At 40.1% G+C, this 18,353-nt stretch overlaps 3 protein-coding genes across 3 annotated transcripts; 1 reads left to right on the forward strand and 2 right to left on the reverse strand.

The window, feature by feature from the left end:
* Window positions 1-2,302: 2,302 nt before the first annotated feature.
* On the reverse strand, window positions 2,303-3,915 carry LOC119654974 (arginine-hydroxylase NDUFAF5, mitochondrial). The gene is made up of 6 exons (XM_038060634.1): window positions 3,668-3,915; window positions 3,243-3,498; window positions 2,964-3,188; window positions 2,797-2,911; window positions 2,638-2,735; window positions 2,303-2,581 (listed from the first exon to the last, which is right to left on the reverse strand). The coding sequence occupies exons 1-6, from the start codon at window positions 3,820-3,822 to the stop codon at window positions 2,360-2,362; spliced, it is 1,071 nt and encodes a 356-aa protein (XP_037916562.1). The 5' UTR covers window positions 3,823-3,915; the 3' UTR covers window positions 2,303-2,359.
* Window positions 3,897-15,412, forward strand: LOC119654973 (DNA mismatch repair protein Mlh1). Its single transcript, XM_038060633.1, has 4 exons — window positions 3,897-4,138; window positions 13,350-13,613; window positions 13,672-14,733; window positions 14,800-15,412. Exons 1-4 carry the CDS (start codon window positions 4,029-4,031, stop codon window positions 15,350-15,352), a joined length of 1,989 nt encoding a protein of 662 aa, XP_037916561.1. The 5' UTR covers window positions 3,897-4,028; the 3' UTR covers window positions 15,353-15,412.
* Window positions 15,373-16,206, reverse strand: LOC119654975 (succinate dehydrogenase assembly factor 2-A, mitochondrial). The gene is made up of 3 exons (XM_038060635.1): window positions 16,046-16,206; window positions 15,797-15,978; window positions 15,373-15,735 (listed from the first exon to the last, which is right to left on the reverse strand). Exons 1-3 carry the CDS (start codon window positions 16,061-16,063, stop codon window positions 15,459-15,461), a joined length of 477 nt encoding a protein of 158 aa, XP_037916563.1. The 5' UTR covers window positions 16,064-16,206; the 3' UTR covers window positions 15,373-15,458.
* Between the last annotated feature and the right edge of the window lie 2,147 nt (window positions 16,207-18,353).

Consider the following 18,353-nt stretch of genomic DNA (forward strand, 5'->3'; position numbering starts at 1 on the left):
AATGCGTTGGCAATATCAACATCCACCATTTAGGAAGAATGTGCGCACTCTTGGCCGCGTTCGAGAGAAGAATCATCCGTAGAATTTTTGGCCCCATACATGAGGATGGAAGATTCCGTAGCTTACACAATGGCGAAATCTATGAGCGATACCATGACCGTCCGATTGTGGTGGGCGGGTCAACTAATCCGTATGGATGAGGATGATCCCACCCGGAAAGTCTATAAGGGCAATATCTATGGTAGAAAAAGAAGGCGAGGCAGGCCCTGTCTAAGACTAAGATGTAGCGAACAGGACGCCAGACAGCTTTTAGGGATATCGAATTGGTCGACCTCGGCGCAAAACCGGGATGTCTGGAGTTCCTTATTAAGGCAGGCCTAGGCCGGATACCGGTTGTTGCGCCGTTGATGATGATGATGATGTGTGCACTTTAAATCTTCGCATCAACAGCTTTTTATCGATTTCGAGAAAGCTTTCGACAGCATTTTTAACGCTCTTCGCAAGAGGGGCATTCTAGAGAAATTAGTCGAGGTTATTCTGTGTCAACGTTCTCTCTGTGCTACTATATAGGAACAGCACATGGAAAATGATCGCCACTGGTAGTCGAAAGAGACCAATCCTTCGTAAATATATGCCTCCGCCATGACGTCGGATATTCTGGCCCTCAGAATCTCGAATGGAGAACTACATCGCCATACGAGCCAGATACCGGTAGATGTGTTGATTAGAAGGCAGAGGTCGTAGTGCATTAGTCACAAGTTGATTTCATCGATTTGAGTGATCTCATATTAGTTAACTATATACATTCAATTCGTTGGTTTAAACAATTTCAGTTTTAGCATATTTTGAAATTACCTATTGTATAAGAGTTCAAGAGAAAATGATATTTTAAATTTCATTGGACTTGAAAATAATTGTTAATGACATGGGAAAATAAGAGAAATAAATAATCATCTTCTTCCTATTCTCACCGTCTAGATCGAGTTCGGCACCTTTCTCGCCCATAGCCATAATCTGGGTGGAATCGAAATACTCTCAAATCACCATTAGTTCAGTTCTTCAGACGTTTCTCATCGATGTTTAGGTCAATCCCAGTTAGTCAGTTCTTGTCGGTGCTGATTACATGACCATACCACCAAAGACTCCTCTGTTACAATTTTGCCACGATGGTGCAACCACATATTAATAACGTATGACCTCATTTAGCATACGATTATATCATATTACGCCATTGCAACATCTTCCCCTATTTTAACGCAAGGTAATCAGCCGATATTCAGAAATATATAGGGCCACAGGCAACGATGCTACGGTAGGCTTTGAATTTGGGAGCGGAACGCCAAGCCGATAATTTGAACGACGTCGCGAATGCGGTGGGAAGAATGCTTTCGAAAATCGTTCTTACGCGATAATTGAATCTAACGGTAACTTGAACATTCTGACTTTCTTTACTATATTCGAAGGGTTAGCCTTTCTTGTCAATCAGATGGAGATGTACCGTCCTCAATAACCTGGCTGAAGAGATCTCTGAACCAGAATGTTGGTTCCTAGTCATCGGTTTCCAAAACTCAGCTGTAGTGCCGCCGGTTCATATTGCTTTCATTTTTTAAGTTGTCTCTTCAACTTATGGCGTTGAGAGGTTAAACTAACACAGGCGATGAGTAGGTACAGATTTCTCTTACCACCTAAATTGTCCAGTTTTCCATAAAGATCAATTCTTATTATTCTCATAAATAATATGTGGTAAGTGCTATGTCCTTGTCCTCTTTCAACCAAATATTTATTTCCGGATTTCGTTTTTTTAGTGGAAATTTCGAATCTGAATTCACGTAGTTTAAATCAGCACCAATCCTGTTGCTAACGCCTAATAAAAGCTCAGATGAAAATCATGATAGTAAAGAAGTGACTCAATTTAAACAATTTTTTTATGAAAACATGATTGATTAGTTTAGCTTATAACTCTCCGATGTCTACCTTTGAGTCTCCTGGAAATATATGAAGACAAGATAGTATTCTGACATGATAGGAAAGTAGCTTTATTATTTCGTTTGCCACTATCACGGCCTTAAGGAGGAAATAAGGGCCCGGGTTGAAAATTATGCAGAAAACAGCCGGGAGCGAAAATTATACGGTTCTGGGGTGAAACTTATGTAAAGCCCCTTATTATTCCCCTTTTTATTGAAATTTCTATTCTGGGCCCCCTAAAACTCTTCAGGCCGGGACATCCGCACTCGCCAAGCCTGGCTACTATTAACGGAGAAATTAAACAAACTTGCGTTCATTCAATTATCCTTATTTATAATTAAAAACGACTAGTCTATCTTTATTTACAAGCAGGAGGCTAAACACATTTGAATCCCTATTTACAACTTTCTCCCTCTTTATCATTATGTTTATTATTCACTTCCGGACCACTCTTCTTATGTTTACTTGATTTTGCTTTGCCACCTTGTTGGATCACTTTTCCAAGATCTTTAAGTGAAAACTCGCCACTTCCTCGTGCTAAAGGCTGCGGTTGATTTGGTCCAGGTTTCCACGCCACTAGATAAATTATTTGAAATGTAGCTGTGATGCCTTCGTCCTATAGGATCAGCAGATGAAAACCAACTTAAGTTTATTGCGTTATGAAAACAATACCTTCCCATATAGCTCCTTATAGATGGCCGCCGCCGCCATTAACGTTTCTCGGCTTATATGAAGGGGTCGATTGAACGCAGCATTGTTCTCAGCCATTCCTGGAAAACGCATCTTGGATTGTAGCCCCTCAAATAAACTCATTAAAAAAATCCAAATTACCTTTCAAATCCCACATTAACTCAAACATTGTTGGATACCCAACAACAATGTCATCTGTGTCGATTGTGAGCATAGTGAAACCGGCTCTATTTAGCAACGACCCTACATCTCTAATCTACGATATTTCCTTCACATTATACATATATTGTGCGGTGAATAGTACTCACTTGGGTAAACGGAGAAATATGCGGTGATAGTCCACCCTTCCTTTCCAATTCAGCCAATTGCAGTGAGGATCTCAGTTCGTAAAGAGTGTCCCCACCAAACATAGTCGCCATGAATACCCCATCCGGTTTCAAACTGTTTATAATTGATTGGAAGCAACCAGGAAGATCGTTAACCCAGTGCAGGCTCAAATTAGATATGACTAGTTCCAAAGAATTTTCTTCAAACTATGAACGAATGCAATTGCTTTATTATGTCTGGAAGCTATACGAAAAGCGTACCTGAAGCTTTTCCTCATCCATTTCCCTCTTTTCGATCTTTACGCCAGGGGTTCCATTAGATTGTTCAAGCATCGTCGGGCTCATGTCGCACAAAATAAGGTTTTCTACAGAATCTGCTAGAATGTGCCTGGATACGAATCCTCGGTTGCAACCAATGTCCGCAGCTACTTTGAATTGTCGTTTTATATCGAATACTCTGTCAGACAGCCGGAACCCAACTTCTTCCTTTATGTAATCGAACAGCTCCACATCAGGACTTCACCGGAAAAAGGAGAATTGATCAGTGATTCCTTTTTCTGATCTATATGAGTAATGACTTAACAGCCATTGATGTAGATGTAATAAAACACTTGACTGTTCTCAAACAAGAAAGGAGTAACATGTGTATCGCTAAAATAAATCTTTCCCCGGAATATCGATGTTACCTCCTCGCGGCTCTCTCTTTCTGTATCCGTTTTGCGTTTCGATCAAAAATGTTCATCGATGATTCCGCGGCCGCACAGCAAGAACTGGTCGACACATTCTTTCCGTGCAGCAAGAGTCTGCCGGTTATGTTACCAAGCGAACGGAAGGTAGTCATTTGCGAGTAGAACTCAAAACACTCCAATTGTCCTAAGCCCACTTTGGACAGCGTCGAATCTAACCTGCAGCCATGCAGCGTAGTGTCAATGGGAAATGTCAAAACTGCCGGGCGTCACCGTTGTATTGTAAACAGTCTTGGCGGGATAAGAATCGGTTCAAGTCGAAATAAGAACGTGAATTGTAATCGCAAAAATTGGCGTGATAATGGATCCTGTGGAAATTAGGCGCCTGGACGATGCTGTAGTGAACAGGATAGCGGCAGGCGAAATCATCCAGAGACCGGCGAATGCCCTGAAGGAGTTAATCGAAAACAGGTATCGCGACATTTTTATATTAGAATTGCAACTGCAAGTGAAGGACGTACGTGGTATAATACTATTTCCATTGATGAACCATCGAATGTGAAGATCATTCTCAGCGAAGTTGAATTAAAAAGAAACACGTAATTTTCTTGCAACATTTGTGCTATTGTCTTTTTACTATAAGATCTCCCAGAATTTTTCCTGATATTTCATTTTTCATCTCCAATCCTGGTAAATACTAGAGCTGGGCAAAATCTAAATCATGATTACGTTTATGATTGCGATTATAATAAGATATTAACGTGATTTTCATAATCGCAGGCCATGATTACGATTGCAATCATGTAATAATGTAATCTAGTCTAGTCATCAACGCCGAAAATCGGGTGCGACCTCCGAAATTTCGAGTGGGAATAGAGGATGCCATAAGAAACACAAGTTATATAACGTCGATGTGCGCCTCCCACCGAAGGGGTGTGGCACCTCCTTTCCGGGGTGGATTTTTTTTCGAAATAATCAGAGAAATTGATTAAATGGTCGATTCTAAGCAAAAAATGTTGACTTAATATTTCAGCGGGAGAACGGCTACATTTTCGTACTTAGTAGTATTTTCTCACTATTTTTTTATTGAGGTTTTAATAAAATTTATTCACAGTCTGTCCGTCTGCCAGACGCACTTTTCTTCAAAACGGCTAAATTAATCCGAACGAAATTTTGTTGACATATTCGAACTATGAAAACTCAGCATACAATGAGTGACATAAATTTACGTGCAGTTTAAAGGGAGGCGTCCCATACATGTAAAGGGGGATGTAAATTTTTTTTCATCAAATGTAGTCATGTGGGATATGAGATGAAAGGCCTCAATTAGTATTTTCCGAATCTGATATTAGTTTTAATGTAAATTGCAAAGTGCGCGAGTAAGGAGTCAAAATGTCCATACTTAAAGTGAGACAGGACTCATTTTCGGAAACTACCAACCCGAAAACCCGATAAAAATCAGGGTGGTGGGCTTAGATGAAATCTAGGTTTCAAAATATGTCCCATTCCGATATATGCTCAAATAAACCTACTAATATTATATTACCAACTTTTAGAAATTGATTGATAAATCCTCGCAAGTTCACCCTGGGAGTACTAACTTTTGCGCGGGTATAGAGGACAGTATGTCGCATGCCAAGCTTCATGGAAATCCGGCAATTTCGCGCGAATTTATCGCATCCTAAGCCATACAAATATGATGCTGATGTCACAATTAACGAGAATAATTGATATTCGAGTGAAATATTAAATCTTCCCAGCCCTTTTTAAGGTTTTGTTTACACAAGAAATTTGGTGAAAACATGTGGTCTGTGTGGCCTTTTATATGCGGCGAATCTTCTGATATTGGGTGAAACATAGGGGAGGTGGGGCACAAAATGTGTACCCAAAAAGTGAAACAGGTCTCGTTTTTAGAACCTAACCAACCGGAAAATCTGAAAAAAACCACAGTGATGCAACTATATGAAATCTAGACCTAGCATTTCAGGTAAATTAATTAATTAAATTAATTAATTAATTAATTAATTTCATCATCATATAAAGTGAATTTATATGAACGGCGGAGTCGTGGGAACGTTTTAGTGTTCCTTTTTTGACTTTTTTTTAGTTATTTGCATTTCAGTGTCAATTACTCCAAGTAGACACGTGTATGTATATGTATGAATGTGTAATAAAGCTTGCCGGTAGTAACCAATATAATAGACATGTGCATTCTGGTTACCAGCGGTTTTTATTTTATGTACCTAACATATATATGTAGGCTTTTGTGCACGTAGTAAACTGGAAATGCGTGAAGATGCGTTACATCAATTTATACATGCACGCATCGTCATGCACAGTATTTATGACGTTGATTTGTATTTTTACATAAAATGAACCCAAACCCCCCCAAAGGGCTCGGCTTCCGATATCCCGATTTGTTTTTTTAGATATTTTTGAAAAAATGATTTTTTTTTTGAAAATTTGGGGTAAATCCCACTGTCCTCTGAAACGATGCACTCATCCACTAAATTGTATGTCTAACAGGCACACATTTGTCTAATAGTGTTTTTAATACATGCATCCTGCCAAGCAATATTCTGTCGTACTGTGCCAAGCCGTGGTTGTTACCCACAAATGTATCAAATTAGATCATCCTAACAATTTAAATAACATACCAAAAGCAACCTACCGAATAATGCTCCAAACCAATCCCAAAAGTGCAAATTTTTCATCTGTAGTAACTCATCCCCCAATAAATATCCCCCCCTTCTCAACTAAACTCAAAATCGACCCAATAACTGCTTTTCTTGTAATTATCACGCAATCGGAACTGAAAATGCAGGATTATTATTACGAGATTATATGATTGTGATTACATGATTATAATCACAATCACAAGTGCTTGATTATCATTACAATTATGTAATCATGAAATATTTGGCAGTCATCCATATTTTTAGATGCAGTTTTTGATTCTTCCAAGTTCCACTGTTAGAATGTTTAAACCTGTGTATGATTCCTAAAAATATAATATGAAAAACTTAAAAAGCGGTATAAGAAAAAAAAACTATTGCTTTTCGATCGATGGTGTGGAACAAAGTCGGCGTAGTTGCGATGTATGCTTGCATTTCTCACCTCTTCCCTATTATTGGAACTTAAAGTTTTATTCCATCATTTTGTCATTGCTTTTTTGCCGATGTTTTCCAAGCTGAATGCGAGCTTCATATTCTATCCTTCATCATTAATTTCTTTAACGCTTCCCCTATTCCATATTTAACAATTGCCGATAGAAAAGCGATGGTTCTCGTTATAAGGATAACACTTTGGTCTACAGGTTAAATGCAAGCTGTGAGGTTTGGTCGGGAAAAAAACATTACTTAAATATCATCAGTTTTCATTCGCAATCCACTGGACCTTATCTAAAAGCAGAAGGGACTTGATCGGTAAACCTTTTCAATCTGGAACGAAGAATTCGAAGAACCAACTTTTAAAAATAATTCCCGTCGTCCATGGAATTTTTGGCTTTTGTAAATCAGCGGAATTTCAAAATTGTGCAAAGTCGAGGGTTCCGGGCTTTACCAATGGGAAGCAGTGTAGTCTTGTGATAAGGCGTTGCGTCCATGCAAGCAAGAAATGTAATCCTTTATTTGTTCGTTTTCGGAGGCAATTTCCAAACTAAAGCAGTTTCATCCTTATTGTAGATTTGAATGATCCGGTAAATCCAAAATCACCAGCAACCACTTTTTAAAAATAGTGTTATAATGTTATAAATGGATTTAGTTATTCTTTGCTTTCAGATAGACTTTCGCCAGTAATTTTCAAGTGGTGTATTCTCTATCTCTCGCCTCTATCTCTAAAGAGCCACTGGCTAACACTATAACGATAATCGCGAAGGAAGGTAAAATCTTACGCTTTTCACGTCCTATAGACCGATAAGCCCGCTTCTCTCAATATGAAAGCTATTCGAGAAACTCATACTATCCAAGCTACAACAACATCTGGACGGAAAAGAAATTATTCTTTCTCACCAGTTCCGATTCAGAAGAAAACATGGAACTGTTGAGCAATTTCATCGGTTAGCCGCCTAGAACGTTATTTTATAAACCATTTTATTAACGCCTTTCCATCCTTGGTTGCTCAGGCTCCCTCAAAATTGTTTTTGCAGGTGCCCATTGCGCCATAGACTTTATTTAAAATTTTCTTTCTTCGATTTTTAATTGTATACTGACGGTTTCGATAAATTATGGTTTTGCCCAGAAACGGTTAATCCATTGTCTAAGTCACTTCATATTTTTCCTTTCACTTCAAGGATTAAAAATATTCTTGATGTTTTGGAATATCTTTTTCGGCTATTGTACTCTTATTTCACTCGAGGCAATTTTATTGCACAGATATAGTCTACATAAAGTAAGTAATGGAACATGTCTGTACAAAACCAACAAAGGACGACGAACATATATTTCGAACAGTTTAAATTATATTGGAAGTCCTGCAAATTGTGTTCGCTAGTTCAAGCGACTTGTTGTTCGCTATTTATAGCACCTAATGGGAAAAAATTGGCTATTTGGGGGTTCGTTATTTTGAGAGTCTACTGTAGATCCGCAAAAAATAGTGGTAATCCACACTAATGTAATAGAACAACCGTTTGTCATTGCATAACGCCGATATTTTGAAGAAAGTGAACGACGCTAGGAAACTAACATGCGAGAACCTCCACATTTCGAAAATTTAGCTCGAAAAAAGACCCACGTCAACAACTTTTCTACCTTGGTAGCACTTTTAGGAAAAACTGGAAAAAAAGATTAATTAAGATACGACAATTACAGGATAAGGAAACTTGTGGGAGAAACCTTTATTGGGATATTATTGTTTATCAGAAATGAGGAAAACTGCATACATGGAAAAACCCGTAAAATCTGAAACATAAGAACCAACAACGGTGCTGTTTTGGACATAATCAACACGTACGGTGTAATCCTTTAACTGATTCAGGTTTAATGACTTTAATCACTGTGATGTACGAAAGAAGCATTATAAGTCATCCTTCGATTCCATTTAATTTCATTAAAAGTTCATTTTGAATTGGCTAGTAGCCAACATATTAAAGGCAAAGTTGATAACAATTTTATGGAGAAAGAAGATATAAATTTTAAATTAAATTATTGAATAAATAAACAAATAAAACAGTTTATTATGGTAACTGATTTCTATTAAAATTGTTTAAAAGCCAACAACATAGCATGAAATGATAGAACAGAACAGATACAGAACAGATACAGATAAAACAGATATGTAATATGTAACAATGCTTTATAATCGATTATCTGTAATCATCACCATCATCACCGGCGCAACAACCGGTATCCGGTCTAGGCCCGACTTAATAAGGAACTCCAGACATCCCGTTTTGCGCTGAGGTTCACCAATTCGATATCCCTAAAAGCTGTCTAGCGTCCTGGCCTACGCCGTCGCTCTGTCTTATTCAGGGTCTGCTTCGTCTTCTTTTTCTACTATAGATATTGCTCTTATAGACTTCCTGGACTGGATCATCCTCACCCATACGGATTAAGTGAGTTATTGAGCCGGATTTTATCCACAACCGGACGGTCATGGTATCGCTCATAGATTTCGTCATTGTGTAGGCTACGGAATTGTCCATCCTCATGTGGGGGCCAAAAATTCTTCGGAGGATTCTTCTCTCGAACACGGCCAACAGTTCGCAATTTTTCTTGCTAAGACCCGAAAGTTTCCGAGGAATACATGAGGACTGGCAAGATCATGGTCTTGTACAGTAAGAGCTTTGACCCTATGATGAGATGTTTCGAGCGGAACAGTCTTTGGAAGCTGAAATAGGCTCTGTTGGCTGACAACAACAGTGTGCGGATTTCCTCATGATAGCTGTTATCGGTTGTGATTTTCGACCCTAGATAGGAGAAATTGTCAACGGTCTCAAAGTTCTATTCTCCTATCCTTATTCTGCCTGTTTGACCAGTGCGGTTTGATGTTGTTGGTTGATTCGTCTTCGGTGCTGACGTTGCCACCATATATTTTGTCTTGCCTTCATTGATGTGCAGCCCCAGATCTCGCGACGCCTGCTCGATCTGGATGAAGGCAGTTTGTACGTCTCGGGTGGTTCTTCTCATGATGTCGATATCGTTAGCGTAGGCCAGTAATTGGGTGGAATTAAAGAGGATCGTACCTCTTGCATTTACCTCAGCATGACGGATCACTTTCTCGAGGACCAGGTTAAAGAGGACGCATGATGGAGCATCCCTTTGTCGTAGACCGTTGTTGATATCGAATGGAGAGATCCTGCTGCTTTTATTTGGCCTCCCACATTGGTCAGGGTCAGCCTAGCCAGTCTTATCAATTTCGTCGGGATACCGAATTCTCTCATGGCCGTGTACAGTTTTACCCTGACTATGCTATCATAGGTGGCTTTAAAATCGATGAACAGATGGTGCAACTGTTGTCCATATTCCAACAGTTTTTCCATCGCTTGCCGCAGAGAGAAAATGTGATCTGTTGCTGATTTGCCTGGAGTTAAGCCTCTTTGGTATGGGCGAATGATGTTCTGGGCGTATGGGGCTATCCGGCCTAGCAAGGTAGCGGAGAATATCTTATAGATTGTACACAGCAACGTGATACCTCTATAATTGGTGCACTGTGTGATATCTCCCTTTTTATGTATGAGACAGATAATGCCTCGTTGCCAATCGTCAAGCATTGATTCATTGTCCCATACCTTGAACACAAGTTGATGAACCACTTGGTGTAACTGGTCGCCTCCATATTTAACCAATTCGACTGTAATTCCATCGGCTCCTGGCGACTTATGATTTTTTAGCCGATGAATTGCACGGACTGTTTCTCCTAAACTTGGTGGTGGCAGTATTTGTCCGTCGTCTTCAGTTGGCGGGACCTCCAACTCGCCGATGTTCTGATTGTTCAGTAGCTCATCAAAGTACTCAACTCGTCGCTCCAATATGCACATTCTGTCGGAAATCAGATTTCCCTCTTTGTCTCGGCAGGATGACCATGGCTTCATCCTGCTAACTTGTTGGTAAAACTTCCGCGCCTGGTGCGGTTCCTCCCTGTACTTTTCTAGTTCACAGACTTGTTGGTTCTCCTAGGCTTCCTTTTTCCGTCTGTGAAGTCGCTTCTCCGCTCGACGGAGTACGTGACAAGTCTCTGCGCGTGCCCGCGTTCTTTGAGAATGCAACATTACTCGGTATGCAGCATTCTTCCGTTCCGTTGCTAGCTTACATTCATCATCAAACCAGCCGTTCCGACTCCTTTTACGGATGGGGCCAAGTATGTTTGTGGCCGTATCCATGATCACGTTCTTCGGGTGGTTGTGAAGATCATTTGTTGATGCTTCACTAACTCTCACCTGATTGTCAGAGGGGATTCTAGGTGGTGTTATTATTCGAGCTCGGAGCACCATGCCAACGAGATAGGGTTCCGAGTCTATATTGGCCCCCCTATATGTTCTGACATTCATCAAGGCTGAGAGGTGGCGGCGTTCGATCAACACGTGGTCAATTTGGTTGAAAGTGGTCCCGTTTGGAGACGCGTAAGTTTGTGAACCGCTTTCCGCGCAAACCTAATTGAATAATCCGCAGTCCGTTGTCATTTGTATTTTCGTGTAAGCTATCGGAGCCAACGTATCGCCTGAATACGGGCTCCTTCCCTACTTGACTGTTAAAATCCCCAAGTATAATTTTGATATCATATCTGGGACAGGCTTCGAGGGTTCGTTCTACTGTCTCGTAAAAGGTATCCTTCTCCGACTCTGCAGTCTCCTCTGTAGGGGCGTGAACGTTAATCAGTATCAAACAAGTTTTCGATTTCGAATTTAGATAGAGCTAATACCGATCTCGAATGTTCACATGTTTTTCCACGTGCTTTCCAACAACTTTATGAAAATTACTTAAATTGACAATCGTGCTGTTCGCCTTATGTTAAATTCGCAAAAGAATTTGTTTTTAACTTCGGTAGGTTATTCCACAACATTATACAATTTTCGGGGAAAATTACGAACGAAAGACTTTTGTTCATTTTAATATTTAATACCGGCATTTGGCGACCTTTCATCTTCCATTAATCCAATAATGGCATCACTTTCAATTCGAAACTCAAAACCTCTATTCAACACTAGTTTTAACTTTAAATCGCATGCAGCCACTTGCAAATTACAACGTGCAGAAAACTCTACTATTCAATATTACTCTACTCTAATATCCAATGCGCTACAAATCACATGCAGCAGGAAGTCAAATTAGAAAGTTCAGCCACCAGGACAAGATTAAACGAACACGACACTAGACGACTATAGAAACGCATTGGATACAGGAATCACAAACGTAGCGAACTCCTACGGCAAACGAAGTCTGGAAATACCTTAACGGCTCTATCGTTGGTGCGGCCAAGAAAGCGATCGGAACAACTGTATATGATAAAGAGGGAAATATATCTCCGATCAAATAGGCATATTAGATGGATTAGAATATGCAGGGGAATTTCTTAATAGAAAACCTGCTGATAAAATACTACTACGCCAACCGTCCTTTCAATCTATAAATTGAAAAACTACAAGTCATCTAGATACGACGGTATATCAGCAAACCTATATTCCTGCGGCTGTTGATGAAAAAAGTTACGAAATACGATCAGAATTGGCATAACTTTTTCATCATCATTCAGGACCGGCTATCGAAGCATGGTATGGTAGAAATTTACAAGGCCTTGGGAGAATTCAACGTCCTAAGAAAAATTGATTAGACGATGCCAAATCGAAACAGCCGAATCACTATCGGCAGTACTCAACACAAACACAATGGAAGTCGTAGCGAGAAAATTCGGATCCGGGGAAAAAATATGCGGCACCCCTCTGAAATTATAAAATATATATAAATTTATTAAAATATATTCCCACTTCCGAGAAAATACGAGATTGGGAAGTATAACCGACTTTCTCTCCCCTTTCGTAAAGGCGAGTATGAGGGATTAGATCCTCCTTACGTCTGCCTAATTGGTGGATGAATCGATGATATTGATATCATGTGTAAGAGGGAACGTGGCGAAGGAAATTTTCATCCAGATTAATCATTTCGGATTGGACATCAACAAAAGCAAGACTAGATTTATAGTAGTGGCAGCAGGATCGAGGATAACGAAGGGACGTATTGGTCAAGCACAGAAAAGAAGATTCAACAGTCGTTAGCAACATAAACGAAAAAATCTGTGCACGACTGAAAATGTCTTTCCATAGTCCATAGTCTTACTGTACAAGGCAATAATCTCGCAATTGGTCGCTTCCGCAGAAGAATGGACGAATCCGACACCTGCATAGCGACCAAAGTGGGTAATAAACCTGGCTCAAGAGGTTGGTAGAAAGAGCAATTTCGTTTGCATAGGTCCGGACCGATTGTTGATGATGATAATAACTGATTTCTAATAGTGCTTAGTATGCAGGGCCTTACGTCCAAGTTTGCTTTTTGTTTATAGTTAAGCGGTTAGTTGAAACGCCGTTTTAGGTTTGCTCAGATTTTTGGCAAGTAGTGTACTTTGATGAATAATGAATTATTTGAAAACGAAATCTAAAGTATTTTGAAAGTCTTTCTTGCCCTGTTCTCATGTTCACTACTTGTATTTTCAAATATCAAAACAAATAAAATTTCTTTCATTCGAATTTCAGTTTAGATGCCAAATCCAGCTTCATCCACATCACTGTCAAGTCAGGTGGATTAAAACTTCTGCAGATCCAAGATAATGGCACAGGCATCCGCAAAGAAGATTTAGAGATTGTCTGCGAACGTTTCACGACCTCTAAGTTGACAAAATTTGAAGACCTCACATCGATAGCTACGTACGGATTTCGCGGTGAGGCGCTAGCTAGTATAAGCCACGTTGCACATTTATCCATTCAAACAAAGACACGATTAGAAAAGTGTGCGTTTAAGTATGTATGGTATACTAAAGTCAGTCAGTTATAGGCAATATCTCCTTTAATTTGGCAGAGCAATCTATGAGGACGGTAAACTAAAATCACAACCGAAACCCTGCGCTGGTAACCAAGGAACTACTATCACTGTTGAGGATCTGTTCTACAACGTGCCCCAACGTCTCCAAATTTTAAAATCGCCAAGCGACGAATTTCACTTAATCTCCGATGTCGTTAGCAAGTATGCTGTACATAACGCCGCTGTTGGCTTTATGTTAAAAAAATTTGGCGAGAATGCTGCGGTTCGAACCAACGCGAACAGTACAATTGTTGACAACATCCGAACAGTGTACGGGAACGATATCGCCAAAGAGTTGTTCGAAATCAACTTAGAAGATGCGGATTCGCAATTCAAAATGAAAGGCTTTGTGACTAACTTAAATTACTCCGCAAAACGTGGAATTAATCTGCTATTCATTAATCATCGTTTGGTCGAATCAAAGTCACTAAAGACAGCAGTTGAGTCAGTTTACAGCGAATATTTGGGAAAGGACAACCGTCCATTTACATACATCAGCCTCGAAATAAATCCAGAGAACCTGGATGTAAACGTACATCCCACGAAACATGAGGTTCATTTTCTGAATGAACATGAGATTATCGAAAGCATAAGACTACATTTGGATGAAAAACTGTCCAGCAACAACAGCACAAGAAAATTTTACCGAGAGGTGAAGTTACCTGGCGCCTGGAAATCTCCCGAATCGAAGAATCTAGACGAAACCAAAAAAATTTACGCGCAAAACATGGTGCGGACCGATCACAAGGAGCAGAAGCTAGAGAAATTTTTCTGCTCGCAAGCGGTAAAGAAACGAGCTGATGATCAGACGATGAGATTGGATTCAAGCACGTGTTCTGCGGAGAATAGTGTATTGCAGTCACCCACTGCAGGGACTTCAGCGCGAAAGGAGACAAAGTTGAGCAGTGTTTTGAATATGAGGCAAGCTGTCGAGAAGGCGTGCAGCTCCGAATTCAGGAAAATTTTGAAAGAATTAACATTCGTCGGAGTTGTGAGTCGAACAGACGCACTGTTCCAGTATGGCACGAAATTGTACTTGTGCAATACGATGAAGCTGAGGTTTGAAAACGGGAATAGTATTTCCAAACAAAAACTAATGTTCTGTTTCTCCTTTTGTATTTTTAGCCGCGACCTTTTCTACCAACTCCTTATCTATAAATTTGCTCAGTTTGAAACTATCAAGCTAAGCCCTGCACTGCCAGTGAAGAGCTTGGCCATGATTGCGCTGCGCTCATCAGAAAGCGGTTGGACTGACGGGGATGGACCTCTTGATGAACTTGCCGAACGTGTCGAGCAAATCCTGATTGAGAAATCGCCGATCATGAGGGAGTATTTTGCATTGGATATCGACGAGAATGGTTTCCTAAATACACTTCCCGTGCTTCTTACGAATCACAAACCGTCTTTGCATCGCCTTCCGATATACTTGCTTCGACTAGCTACTGAAGTCGATTGGGAGAGTGAAGAAGAGTGTTTCGAGTCCTTTTGTCGAGAGACTGCAGCTTTCTATTCTTATATATCGCACGACCGAGAGAAGACAACTGAGCAGAAATGGGTCATTGAACATGTAATCTACCCAGCCTTTAGACAGTTCCTGATTCCAAGCCGGCGAATGAAAGAATTCATCACGGAGTTGACCAACCTACCGACGCTGTACAAAGTTTTTGAAAGATGTTAGTGATGAGCAATGAGAGGCAGTTTGTGAAGAATATTTTAATAAACAAACTTATATTCTGAAGCAAATGTATACAGGACTATCGACAGTCGGTCACTGTTTTTTTCGTTCAACTGTGCACATCTGGCATACGCAGGCGGACCTCCTTCTCCAGATTCTGGACGTGTTTCTTGAACATTTGCATTATTTCGTTGTTATAGTCCTCTGGTGTTGGCTTCGCATCGGTTGCCCAGTAGTAAATATCCCAATCGTTTGTTGGTCCGTTAATAAGTTTGTCATACATGGCGGTTTGCTCTGAGGACATTGACTTCAAGTATTTTGCAGCAAACGTACTCAATAAGAGGTCGTTTTCAAGCATGCCCCGTTTGCGGGACTGATAGAGAAGCCTATGAGCAAAGGGAATCAATAATAACTAGAACTGGCGCTAACGAAATGTATCTTTCATGCCTCTGCTTCCGCTGTTCCAGAGGTTCGTTCTGACGTTCTGGATAGAAGGGCAGCGGCAGATAATCAGGATCCTCGAAATCAATGATTGGAGGCATCTTTTCATCTGGGTTCTTTGGCGGTGCTCCTCCGTTGGTGGACGCAAAAGCCCGTGGCGTGAGGATACCACTGAATCGGCGCAATTTCTAAATTGTGAGCGAGGTTATGCAATTTAATGTTTGTGATTTATGCGAGCCACACAGTGTCACGTACCGAAACACAGCGCAACATGATGATGTTCACTCGAAGTCGTCCTGATCTCCGGAAAAAAGTAGGTATAACAATAAAAAGCCCGGAGAGCTGAGAAAAGCAGAACGGAATAAACGTCAAACCTTTCACCTGACTGAAGCAGTTCCTGGATCGGCCGTGACTCGCGCTACGATCGCTAGGGTGTGATTGTGGATGATCGTTAGAAACGAACTTTATGTAGAAGTAACTATCACGCTTCCATCCAATCCTTTTTTCCGGGAATAGTACATTTTTTCATAAAACTTAGTATTAAAATGGCGACATGTAAAAAAGTCAAGCAAAATGCAATTGATTGACGGTTTGGGAGTATTTCTGAAAGTACTTAACAAGGTGGCAGAATAATAACTGTTTTCTGTTATTTTTTCTGGCCAAAGCGACTTAAAAGCGTTGAATTGGTGGTATCATTAGAGGAGGAGGATAAATTAACTATTGCTGAACTATAGGAGAAGTTAAAAATACTCCAAACTACCATAGTAGGAAGGATCAGGTCCCTGGGTTATATTGTGGAACTTGGTTGCTCGATTTCTCATGAGTCATTTCTCAGGGACAAGGAAGAGCACCTAAAGTTGTGTTTCCTATTTCGCCGCTGGAGATGAAAAGTAGATTCTTTGAAAAATATTATACGTGGCAGAAAAATGAAAAATTCAACATCAAGAACAAAATCTCTCCTTCACAATGTCTTTTCATGTGTTTCTTTATATATTCCAAGGTTAACTGCTACCACGCAATCAACCCCTGTTAGCGAAAATATTCTGTGCCCAGCTAGAGGGTCTCTATTTCGGGTGGAGTTTGTTGAATTTGCAACTTTACTTGGGTAATGCGCGATCCTGTCAGCGGGCTATCTGTTTGTGGAACATCAGAAATAACTCGGATCTGTAAATCAATCAATTCTATTTTTTCAATTTTTCTTACCGGTACCTCAATTTTTTGGACAATAAAAAAATGCGGAACTTTTTTATAGTTTCCGCTTTTTTAAGGTTTTGAGTGAAACAAAACCTTATTAGAATCGAGTCGATGTCTGTCTGTCTGTCACAGCGGATTTATTCGGAAACGGCTGGACCGATTGTCACGAAAATTAGTAAGAGTATGTAATCTGTTGTTCCCTTTACATGCAGCAAGTGGCGCCATTTTGTGTTAAGTTTAAGGGGGGCTCCCCATACATGTGAATGGGGGTGCAATTTTTTTTTCATAAAATGTGGCCATGTGGGGTATCAAATTAATAATAATAATAATCGTTGGCGCAACAATCCATGTTGGATCAGGGCCTTGAAGTGTGTTAGAGCACCTCATTCAAGACCGTAACGGTACACTAGGAGGCAATGTGGTCAGCATTGCGCTCGCCCGAGATTATTACCCTGATTTGACTCAGGTACTCATTCACAGCTGAGTCGACTGGTATCCGACGTCAAATCACGATACAAATTCCACTGCCACCAGCGAGATTTGAACCGCGACCTTCCGTACGACAGCCTTGCGCTCTAACCACTCAGCTATCCGGACGGACGGGGTATCAAATTAAAGGGCTCAATTAGTTCTTTTCGAATCTGGTCCCATATTTTATATTGGGTGAAACGTAGGGGAGTGAGGGCTCAAAATATGACCCCCAAAAAGTGTAAGAGGTCTCGTTCTCAGAACCTATCCAACCGAAAAATCTGAAAAAAATCACGGTAGTACATCTCTACTAAATCTAGGCCTCAAAATACATCCGGTTCCGATATCTGCACAAATAAAGTTAAGAATAGTAAATTTCCACATTTTAGAAATTTACCCGACAACCCCCCTTATGTTCATCACAGGAGCATAAAATTTGGTATGGGTTTCATGAAGAACACATACAAGAAAATCCAACTATTATTAACAAAGTTATGGGGGGTGAAATTTTGCCATTTTTTGTGAATTTCTTGTATTCTACAACCTGTATGACGTCATCATTGCATTTCAACTCATCAATACTATACTTACTCGCCCTCTGTATAGAACGTTTCATCCATTTGAATCTCGCCACTCATGCTTATTTTAAAACCTGGAAAATTAATTTCTAGGACTTCTAGGTTTCCTTTTTCTTTTTTATGTATGCTTCCACGGCCTTCTGTTTTCTAGGGATGCATTCTTTTAGAAGTATTTATATTTCCTTACAAAATCTTCTCCATATGGTTTCTACTAAGTAGTCCGCCCTTGTAGTTTTGAAGCGTGATGCCACTAAATTACAGGAAATAAAATCATTGAGGAGAATTATTCGAATTTCAGATTACCCTGGGCTTGCTAGAGGACA

This window comes from Hermetia illucens, chromosome 4 (assembly GCF_905115235.1).
Source record: "Hermetia illucens chromosome 4, iHerIll2.2.curated.20191125, whole genome shotgun sequence".
NCBI classification, from domain to species: domain Eukaryota; kingdom Metazoa; phylum Arthropoda; class Insecta; order Diptera; family Stratiomyidae; genus Hermetia; species Hermetia illucens.